Source organism: Manduca sexta, chromosome 13 (genome assembly GCF_014839805.1).
Source record: "Manduca sexta isolate Smith_Timp_Sample1 chromosome 13, JHU_Msex_v1.0, whole genome shotgun sequence".
NCBI classification, from domain to species: domain Eukaryota; kingdom Metazoa; phylum Arthropoda; class Insecta; order Lepidoptera; family Sphingidae; genus Manduca; species Manduca sexta.
The window spans coordinates 4200161-4211883 of NC_051127.1; the positions used below are offsets into that span (position 1 = coordinate 4200161).

The 11723-nt window shown below is 34.6% G+C and overlaps 1 protein-coding gene across 1 annotated transcript; it reads right to left on the reverse strand.

The window, feature by feature from the left end:
• Positions 1 to 334: 334 nt before the first annotated feature.
• On the reverse strand, positions 335 to 4936 carry LOC115453580 (G protein-activated inward rectifier potassium channel 4). The gene is made up of 3 exons (XM_030182287.2): positions 4825 to 4936; positions 2889 to 2992; positions 335 to 2254 (listed from the first exon to the last, which is right to left on the reverse strand). Exons 2-3 carry the CDS (start codon positions 2983 to 2985, stop codon positions 1185 to 1187), a joined length of 1167 nt encoding a protein of 388 aa, XP_030038147.2. The 5' UTR covers positions 2986 to 2992; positions 4825 to 4936; the 3' UTR covers positions 335 to 1184.
• Positions 4937 to 11723: the final 6787 nt, after the last annotated feature.

An 11723-nucleotide genomic window follows, 5' to 3' on the forward strand; every position in this document is an offset into this window, starting at 1 on the left:
TATGGCGATAGGCTCGCCCCCTATCACATCATGATCACTTGGTTAAAAGTGTGTGCCCTGGTTTGTACCTATGTATACCCCATCGAGGATAAATGCTTGATATGTGTGTAAGTAGACAGTAAGATTATCTTGGTTTTCTTTCTAAAATTCACTTATATTTTAATTGCAACGCAAATTTGCCAATGTCTAAGATAGTTACGCATTTAAATCCTATACAAACACCGCTTAATGAAGTTTACTATAAATATTTTAATTTGCAGTTCAGTCTTCGTAAACAAGATCAGTGAAATCGAATTACAGTGTATTTTATGCTAAATTCAAAATAAATAACAAATCTGAGTGAATAAGGTCTATTTTATTAATTTTAGGTATTCCAGACGTCTCAATGGGTGTTTAGTTTGTATTGAAAAGGCTGCTTGCAAGCAACGTCGTTACGCGACAATATTGAGTAGAATATTTAAATTTTATGTACCCCATTTCATTCTTTACGGTATTGCCGCAGTTGATTTTTAGCAATGGTATACAAAATTTGCTTGACATGAAAATCGAATCTACTATAACACTTATAAAATTTCATCTAATCCAGTATAACAACGTAAAAGCGCATGACTGAAATATTTGGAGGTAAAGAAGCGAAAAATATTTTCACTCAACAAATAATTTCTTATCTCGGTTGACAAGTGAGTGGTTTTAGTTAAGCCCTGACTTTCGTGTTTAAAACTTCGAAGAACATTGTTGGACAGATTTCTTTTTAATATTACAAGGAGAAAACATAATATCACTGTTGCGCGAAGTTTGTTGGATATAAGATATGAAAATAGTTTTAATAAACATTACAAGTTTCGTTTGAATTTATGTGCATCATTCATATTAAGTTTAACGAAACTATGATTATATAAATGTTTCTTTGTATGCATATTTAAAATCTGCAGATTAAATAGAAATATTAATGTACGTAGGAGTTATAATAGTCTCATAGTTGTTATTTATAAATCCAAAAAAAACACCAACGTTTTACAAACAGACATAAAGTGCCGTATCTGCAATGTTATCTTTAAATTAATTTAAAACCAATGCGTATATACTCAGTCATGATTGCAAATACTTCGTGCTACATTTATTTTATCATTCATTTCCTTATTTAAAACTACTAGTAAAATTATAATTTTATCACCATATCTCTGTCAGCTATCTTCAAACTTTTCGCTTAGATAACTAGAAATCTCAAAGTCAAATAACGTAGTCACAGCGTCAAACTCACTAGCTGAGCATAACGGCGTGTCGACTTGTTCAGTCTCAGATAATTTAGAGAAGTCTACATAGTAGGCCTCTTTGCGAAGGTCCGGTGTTACCATGGGGACTAATCTGTGTCCCCATAATATATCATTATTGGTGTAAGAAGATCTCGCTTGGACTGGCTGACCAGTCGATTCTATGATGCCTTCAAAAACAACTAAAATCTCTAATTTACCACACAGGATATCTGCTGCCGAAATTTTGTACAAAGGGCTGGTTTCATCAATAACATGTATGACTGATATTGGCCACATGAAAAACGTGGACTCACACCCATCCATTTCGACGTCAAGTTCTATTTGTTCGAAATGTTCCAGGAATTCGTCCTGTGTGTCTAATTTCAGGACGAAGACAGATGTTTTGATGTTCAGAATTCTAGATTTCCTCATATCTCCAACCCGAAAGATGAGGCAAAGTCTTTCGTTCCTAAAACATACAACGGCTTGCTTGCTAAACAGTATTGTTTGAGTTCGTGCTTTGGGCCTTGTTAGCTTGGCAAAGAGAATTCCGACCATAAATGCTTGGAAGATAGAGCAGACTATGCACTGAAGGCACATGGCAGTGATAGTTGCTGGACAGTCCAGAGTTATAGCTCGTTTACCGTAAGCTACAGTAGTATGCACTTCCACACTAAACAAAAACGTGGAAGTAAACCCGTAAATGTTCTTAACACACGGAACCCAGTTGGTAGCATTCTGGTTTGGAGGTAAGTGGTCTTCAGAGAGATCTCCGTGAGCCAGTGCTATAATCCAATAGATGAATCCGAAGAACAGCCAGTCACTGGTAAAAGCCATGAAGAAGTGGAGGAGAGTCCATCGCCACCTGGCTTCTACCATGGTCATGAACCAGCTTGAGAAGAATCCCTTGCGACTGTGCATTGGATTGTAGATGTTGAATTCGCCATTTTTTGTGACTATCCGTTTGGCCTTCGTTCGAAATGACCTCTGGCGGTGGGTTCCTGAAATCAACATATTACAAATATAATTAATTATTTATATACCTATATGTGTTCATGACTTTCCTCAGTGTGTAAGGACGTCCAAACGATTCGTTCCACAGAGGAAGATTTTTTTGGAGTATTACTTCTTTAGTTAGAATATTTTAGGAGGATAAAACTGATTTAATACAATTAGGTATTGTCTAGAAACTTAATCATAAATTCGAGATTGTTTTAATTCAACGTATAAATTAAATTTTATTAATTCAATAGTTTTAACGTTTCACCAATTCATAATTTAAATTTAATTTCCCTCCGCATCTCTTCGGATGTTGGCAATCCGTTATAGTATATTTCTGCCGATATTTACCACGGACTACAAAACTATGGAACCAATTGCTACTACCAGCGTTTCCGGAAAGATGCGATCTGGCGACCATCAAAAAAAGGCAGCGGTGACCACTTACCATCAGCTGAATCGTATGCTTGTTTGCCCTCTAAATCATTAAAAAAAATGGTATATTGAGCATATTTAGCTTAGTTCAATTAAAATGTAAACCGAGGAGAGAATTATGTTTCACAAAGTTATCAGAATTGTGTTGGCCTGCATTATTGCAATGAAAATGTTTTATTTGTATTAATGTTTTGCACTTACTGTTCCGTGGGACATACACGCCAGGAGTTACAAGAGATGTTTGTTCGGACTTGGTTTCATCATCGCTTTTCTCCTTTAGGTCTCCGATTTCAAACATAGTTTATCTGTCAACATTATAAGCATCATAATATATATTTGTTATTTAAATAAACATATTGAATTATACGTCTACATTATTGTCAATTATAGCATTCTCTAAAACAACGTTAATGATTTTGATGAAATTACGACATCACATAAGACATGAATTGACACATTTTGAGGAATCATACGTGATTTAAAGTCTCTGAGTAGCATCATGATAGTTACATTAAAAATCTAAGAAAGCCTTATTTAGGCGAATCAGTTATTGCTAGCAATTATCGTACGCAATTATTGAACCCTGTCTGAAAATGCGCAATGTTTAAGGTGGTAGCTCAAGGTCCATTTTCATACATTTTGTTTCGGCTTTAATCTGGGTAACTAAACAAGTATTGGCAAGTAAAGAATTTAAATTCACGTCTAGTTAGTGATTAGTTCTCGCAGTTGAAGAAAAACGTAAAAATAATTAATAATCATGGATATTTCGGCCTTTAAAATTTCGTCATATTAAATTTTAAAGGCCGAAATATCCATGATTATTAATTATTTTACGTTTTTCTTCAACTGCGAGAACTAATCACTAACTAGACGTGAATTTAAATTCTTTACTTGCCAATACTTGTTTAGTTACCCAGATTAAAGCCGAAACAAAATGTATGAAAATGGACCTTGAGGTATCGCCTTAAGCAATTTTCGTCTGTATTGACCTACATACTTACATCTTTTGACAGATATTCAAAAACAAATGTTACTAGCTATCATTGCGTACAATTATTGATATTATTAATTAATTTAAATGAGCCCTAAATAGCGTCCCTTTAAAACATGTATGGCGTTCTAAATATTTATCACTATTATTTACTATCTATAATGAAACATGTCACAATATGTCAGGATGAGAGACATAATCTAGTGCCTCGTGAGTCAAGATTCTTGCTCGTGTTTATTGTTTATGAGGCGTATTTGATTATTACTTCGTCACTTAATCGAAACTATTTGGCACGAATACCAAGATTCTGATACTGAAAGAGTAGGGTCAATTCCTCATCGCTGAGACGGTTTCGAGCAGCTATCTCAGTTCAACAAGATACTCCGGGGCCGTCTCGCCTGCGCTGAAGAAGGTCATCGCGAGTTTTGGTTGGTATGCCGGTGTAGTATATATATAGGGTTAGGGACTCGGTCCAATGCTCGCTCGGATGATGCTATACTCCCGAGTGTTGACATTAGGCCGTAAGAACCGTGAAACCAAGATAACCGTTCCACTAATCTCCAAGTGATGGAAGCGATAACGCGTTTCTTTTTTCCGTCTTTTTTTTCTTATTTTTACCGCGCGGAACAAAAATAAAGAGTCAATACGTTATGAATACATTTTTGATGAAAATTATCGGTTGAATAAATATATTTAATTAGTCGAACTACCTTCTCGTCTTAATTGTGTATGGTGTTGTTTTATACTCGTATACTTTAACATAATGCTGAACCGTTTGTTTGTTTGAACATGCTCATTTCAAAACACTATTTTGGTTTCAAAATTTTTTTAATCATTGGTATCTTCTTTATTTCTGAGTACTAGATGCTGATTTATATACCGGGAGTAGTCTTTGCCGGACCAAGGCAAGAACACAATTTGTAATAATTAGTAAAGTAATCCGTATTCTTATCTAAATAAATTTGTTTTCAATATTTCAATATCAACACTTTGTTACGTCCACACCTATAAACGCGAAGAAAACAATTAAAATTAGAACTAGAATTACAATTAAGCTATTTGCTGTATAATGTACCGGAATAATAACCATTTCTATATCTAAATCAATCCACACTTGAAAATTTAAAAGAAATTTGTAAAATTCACCTGACGTGCTGTGCAAATATTGGTAGACCACTCGTGCGATCCGAACTCGCTTGTAACGTGAGCATCATGCCAGCCTTCCACGCTAACTGATATGGAATCTAAAGTATTAAATATATTATGACATAGGAAAACATAAAGCTATTCTCAATTTATTTGGTTAAAGATGAGTGTATATTTGAGTATGTTTTTTTCCTAAACCTGTTTCATTTCTAAGTGACGTAGAGGAGATAAATGTTTGATTAAAATTATTGTGGCAACAAATGAAAGTAAAAATCGTTTAAAAATATCAGATAGAAAGTAGTTAAACTTAGAGCTGTATAGTATATGTGTTTATAGATGTAACTTAGTTGTGCTTTGCGATATCAGCTGAGACGTCAAATTCGAATCAGCATCTCAAAACCGCTATTTAATACACAGATATCAACATTTCAAATAAAATCTTAAATAGTATATGGCAGATTTTGAAAGACGAATTTTATTTATTGAACCGACAACTCAGCTTAGGACAATCTTGACAATTTAAAGTTTTATATTTAATAATATAATAATAAATAATAATAATATCAGCCCTGTATTATATACTTGCCCACTGCTGAGCACGGGCCTCCTCTACTACTGAGAGGGATTAGGCCTTAGTCCACCACGCTGGCCTAGTGCGGATTGGTAGACTTCACACACCTTCGAAATTCCTATAGGGAACTTCTCAGATGTGCAGGTTTCTTCACGATGTTTGCCTTCACCGTTAAAGCGAACGATAAATTCACAAAGAATACACACATGATTTTTTAGAAAAGTCAGAGGTGTGTGCCCTTTAGATTTGAACCTGCGGACATTCGTCTTGGCAGTCCGTTCCACACCCAACTAGGCTATCGCCGCTTTCATATTTAATAGTACAATGAAATAAATATCTACTTGAGATCTTACTCAAAGGTGAGATTGATTTATTAACGGCCCTTAAAATATCCAATACTGCCACCAATTGCAGTTTATTAGTTAATTATTGCTTCGTTGACTAATACGATATTTAATGATATGTTACTGTGGCCCAGTATAAAATGTAACACGTTGAATATAAGACGACTAAATACAGAATTCACTGGCAATGATACTCTCATTATATTGTTATTAAATAAGTACTCTACTTTGCAGATTCTACGTCAACTGACGAATAACATTTGTACATGTGAAATAGGTCCTTACATTTATATTACTTGTTATTTTATGTTGATATGTGTATGCTACTGGTATGAGCAGGGAAGTAAATCCTGTGGATACCTAATATCATTATGTAATATAGATAAATGTAAAAAAATAATGCTGGATTGTAATATATTATTAAATTTAGCTTTGCGTAAAGATTTGAGACTGAGACAAAACACTTATAAAATCTAATTTTATAGTTCATAAAGTGGCGATTGCCTAGTTAGGAGTAGAACGGACTATCGAGGCGCATGTCCGTTGGTTCAAACACCAACGGCACGTACTTCTGATATTTCTTAATTTATGTGAGTATTCTTTATTAATGGTGATGGAAAACATCGTGAGAAAACCTGCATATCTGAGAAGTTCTCTGTAGTAATTTTGACAATATATGAATATGAATCCTCACTAGGCTAGCGTGGTGGACTATGGTCTAAATCATTTCAGTAGCAGAGGAAGCACGTTCTTAGCAGTGGGCAGTATATATAATACGGTGCTAGTATTATATTATTTTTCCTGATTTCTCTCTGTTCATGTCTGATTGCCGGCTCACTGGACTATGAGAGTGAAGGAACAGAGAGTGCACCTGTGTATTATGCACACTTGTGCACTATAATATCTCCTGCGTGGCTGATCTCCGTTGAGATTGGCCACCGTGGGGAGGAATGAATTCATCATCATCATCAGCCGCAGAATGTCCACTGCTGAATATCTCCTCCCCCATAGATTTCCAGAACCTATTGGAAGCGGCCCGCATCCAGCGACTTTTATGAAGTCATCTGTCCAACTCGTGGTTGGTCCAACGCTGCGCTTGTCAGTTCGTGGCCTCCACTCCAGAAACTTCTTGCCCTATCGGCCATAAATTTTGCGAACTTTGTGCCCTACCCACTGCCACTTTAGCCTGCTAATCCGACGCGCTATGTCAGTGATTTTCATTCTTCTACTGATCTATTCATTTCTGATTCGATCGTGTAGAGAAATACCAAGCATAGTACTCTCCATAGATCGCTGAGCGACTGTGAGTTTCCTTATGAGGAATTAATTCGTACACATATTTTAAACTTTGATCATTGTAAAATTCCTTAGTAATTAAATATCATACATTGTATTTATCAATTGTAATGACGCACAAACGTTTACACTGTGATATTTTTGAGATCTGCCAACCTACGTAAACCAAATACTGAAGGCTGAATATAGAGATACAGTAATATCTTTATTACGTTTAAAATGCGGTGTTTTTAAACATTTCAATGACAAGACCAGTAATTTCTTGGTTGATAAATCTTATTTGATATCCAGTATAATTGTAGTCTTAAAAAATACCGTACTAAAAATGAAAAGATGAAAATTATCGATGCACTGTGACTTTCAAAAAAATTATGTTGGTGCCGGTCTGGTCACATAGGCTGACCGACAATCTGGATTTTCAAAATCGATTAAGTAGTTTTTAGGGTATCATCTATTACAAATAAACATACAAATAATCTAATCTTTTAGTTTTATAATATTAGTTTAGATAAAGTATTTAAGGGTGGGCATAATTTTGACAATTAAGGCCAAGACTCTTATTCCTCGATTATTTTTTGACTGCAAATAACTAGGTGTGAAAGAAAATAATACTCAATATCAACTCAATATTAAATATTGCCCTACTATTGGGCCTGGACTTTTGTAACTACTAAATGAGAGCATGAAATATTAGAGGAATTTGTCAACCTAAAGTATGCCGGGTGTTCTTTCTTCTTCGGGCAGTCACTTAGGTGGCTAGTAAGAGGCTGGGAGGTGAGCCTATTTATCCTCACTGGTAGGGATCGGGGCATTCTTTCTTCTGGGGATAGTCATCACTTAGGTGGCTAGTAAGAGGCTGGTACTTTAGCTTATTTATCCTCACTGGTAAAGATCGCGACGCGTTCATAACATTATTTTATTAAAACATAGGTAAGTATATCATTTTTTCCTGTAACCTTCCAGTCCGAGCTAGCTTTTCAGTTATTTTATGCTTTACTTTTTTAATTTTATATATAGCATTAAATATCTGCAACTGTCCATAGTTATGAAAGCAACTCTTAATTATAATTATTATTATAATATATCTTGACCTGTCATAAGTGCAACCATGTTGGTGTGCAAATAAAATAAAATAATGACGTAGACACTTCATTCATAAATTATTTTATTATATTTATTTAAAAATGTTACTGTGCATAGTAAGAGAGTTATCAAACAAAGGTTTTTTTTAAGAAAGTTGTAAAGCCCCAGTCAGACATACAGGAAAAGACTTAAATTGCAATGTTGGTTAACAGTTTTAAGAAAAATAATATTTCTTTATTGCAGTAAACTATATTAAAGCTAATGAAATTACTAGGAATTGGTGGAAATAGCACCTCAAGAACACAATTGCAACGTGTCGCTTTGTTAATATAAAATATGTGTTGTATAGGGGATGGAGCCAACAAGCTAATACCTCACCTGATATAAATGATCACTTATCATTCACAACGTCAGAAACATTAATGCCAGAATAACTGGCATCTTGAGGTATTACCATAGAAATAGGTTGTTTTTGAAAATCCCTAAATTGTAATGATCTGGTAATACAAAAAGCTGTATAATACTTATATTGTGTTTATATTTATTATAGGTATTTTATATATTTTTTTATATACTTATCTTTTTTTTTCAGTGTCATATTACCGTGATGCACCTACCTTGATTATCTCTGCACCACCCTAAGGTTGACTGGTAGAGAATGCCTATGGTATTGTCCGCCAGTATACATTTGTATATTAAGTGCAATAAATAAATAAAAATCTGGTTTGGAATCATGACATTTCTTATCCTGCTTTCTATCAAGAAAATACCTTACTTGTCTAATATAGATTCACAATGAATTGGTACTTCACGAAATTATATAACGCTCTGACGATTGTTGATAACACAAGATAACATGAAACCCAATAAAATTATAACACCTCAAATCTCTAAACAAATAGCGTTATAAATTATCTGGCAAATCAACTGTGTTACTCCGTTATATGTTTTTCGTTTGCGAAACAATAACTTACTTGAGTTTCATTTTTTTTTAACGTACAAATTGCCAAGCAGTAGCGTCCATGCTCTATTGTGTTCCAGTTTAAAAGATATTGTAGTTAGTGTAATTATTGGGTGTCTTTTTTTATTACTTTAACGAGACGATTGGCGTTCGCCTGATGGTAAGCGATACGACCTCCCATAAATGGTAGAAACACCATCCAACACCTTGAATTAAATTGTTTGGTATTCCACTGCGCTCGCCATCGTAAGACATGAGATATTGAGTCTAATTATGTCCAGTAGTTACACTGGCTATAATGTTCAAAACGGAAAACAACACTGACTACATACTGCTGCTTGACGGTAGAATAGATCGGTGATACCTACCCAGGCGGACTCACATTTGTAAGACCTACCACCAGTCTTAGTCGTATTAATAGATGCTACTTAGTATCGCTCTCAAGTGTGATATCGTGGCGTTGTCAAGTTACAGTCGGCGTCTTAACATCACCAGTATTTAACAAACAAATACTTTTATTTTTTTTTTATTAGAGATACCGTTAGATAATATATACACTACATTTTTTAATACAAAGATATTCAGTATAAGAGCGTATGATTACCTTTTGAAGGTGTCTACTAACAGCTTACAAAATGATATTAAAACAACATCTTAAATGATATCTCAAGAGATAGCATATTAAACTGCAGTGACTCAGCCGACAGCAGGCGCTTAAACGACAGCTCATGTTTTATTTATTAAACTAGCTTTTGCTCGCGGCTTCGCCCGCGTGAAGGTGTTTTCCAGGATAAAATTCCACTGTTTGATAAAAGTCTTGCTACATATTTTCCCGGTACTTATAGGTTCAAACTAATTTTATCCCCAATCTATAATTTCAGTTCAATCAGTCGAAAATCTAAGAACATTTATACAAACTTTCATCCCCTATTTTATCCCCTTAAGGGTAGAATTTATCAAAATCCTTTCTTAGGGGATGCCTACGTCATAGTAGCTTTATGCATGTAAAGTCTTAGCCCGATCCGTCCAATGGTTTGGGCTGTTCCTTGATATATCACTGTCAGTCACCTTTGAGTTATATATTATATTAACAACTGAAGTTAGCTAAAATTGAGTTTCTCGAAGCCGACCACTATTTATGTACTATGTATTTTTGAGACTATGCAATTTTGTCGCGTTCGCGATTCACTTTCACTTTTGTTGAGTTTCAGAACGCGATATTAGATCCTCCAACGCGCACGCGAATTTGAACTTTATGCAGCGGTAATAAATTACAAATTGACTCTCCATTTTATTTAGAAAACGTTTGTATGGGAAATAGAAAAATGCTGTTTTGAGGATTTTCCCGGCAATTATTCGAATTTTTCTCACCTTTTAAATCTTCCCTAGACCTCCACGAATAATTCAAGACCAAGATAAGATAAATCCGTTCAGCCGTTCTCGAGTTTTAGCGAGACTAACGAACAGCAATTCATTTTTATATATATAGATAGTTTAAAAACACGTCACGCATTTATCCGCAAAGGAGTAGGCAGGAGTGCAACCAGGATCTTCATTTTTACCATGTGTTCCGTCTCGTGTTATGATAGGGGAAGAGGCTATCGCCATATCGGACACAAATTTCAGACTCCGGGCTGATATTAAGCTGAAATACTTAATATCACTTTGCCAAACCCGGGATTTGAATTCTAGACCCCAGAGCGGTCACACTGCACACGTAACCCAACTGCGCCATCGAAGCATTTCTTATTATTAGACGTAAAATATGACTTCCTATTCAAACTACTGAGCCCACCCCTCTGCTCTGCCCATCAATTTCTACCACTATAAGGCGAGTGGAAAACAAACATAAAATGTTATCAATTCAAAGTAACAGGATACGCCCAAAACAAGATATCGGCTATAGATCGAAGACCCAAGAACAATTCATTACCGTATTGTCTACATGAGGAATTGTTTGGAAAACGTTAGTGGTTGCTGCCTACCCTCTTCGAGTGGTTTGGGTAGCGAAATCGTATAAGTGAAAATTATCAAGTTAGGAGTTAGCGTATTATTTTTTCACGATAATTTTTACTAAATCAAATAGTTTCATTTTATCACAGGCCATAATATAAATATATACTAGAGTTATTGAATAAAAATTTATTCGAAAATAACTTTGGTTAACGCCATGATATCCTGCACACTGCAATTCTGTAGAGTTTGGTTAATCCTAATATAAAGTGAAATTTTAATATTTTTACCTACCGTTAACTTCGGTGAATTACGATATAAGCATAATTCAACAGAAAATTTGTTGAATAACTTTAAATTTACATGTTGAATTAAAAAAAAAGCATACCTACATTTATGTGTTCTTAAAAGAAAGAGCATTTACAGTACAAATGAATTAATAAAAAACTATGATATTTTTATAATGGTTTCTTATGTTTACGCGAATGTTAGACATTGAAATAAAACTATTTTATCGTGGTTTTTTATATTATGTTTTTCTCCCGAAGTTTCGAAGACTGTAGCCTTCATGGTCATGGAGGAGGGGGGCTGAGGTGTTGGTCATCCGAAACGTCAATGTTACAATGTCTACTTATGCTTGTAGCCAAATAAAAAAAAAATTACTTATGTTTTACAATTAAAACAAGGATAA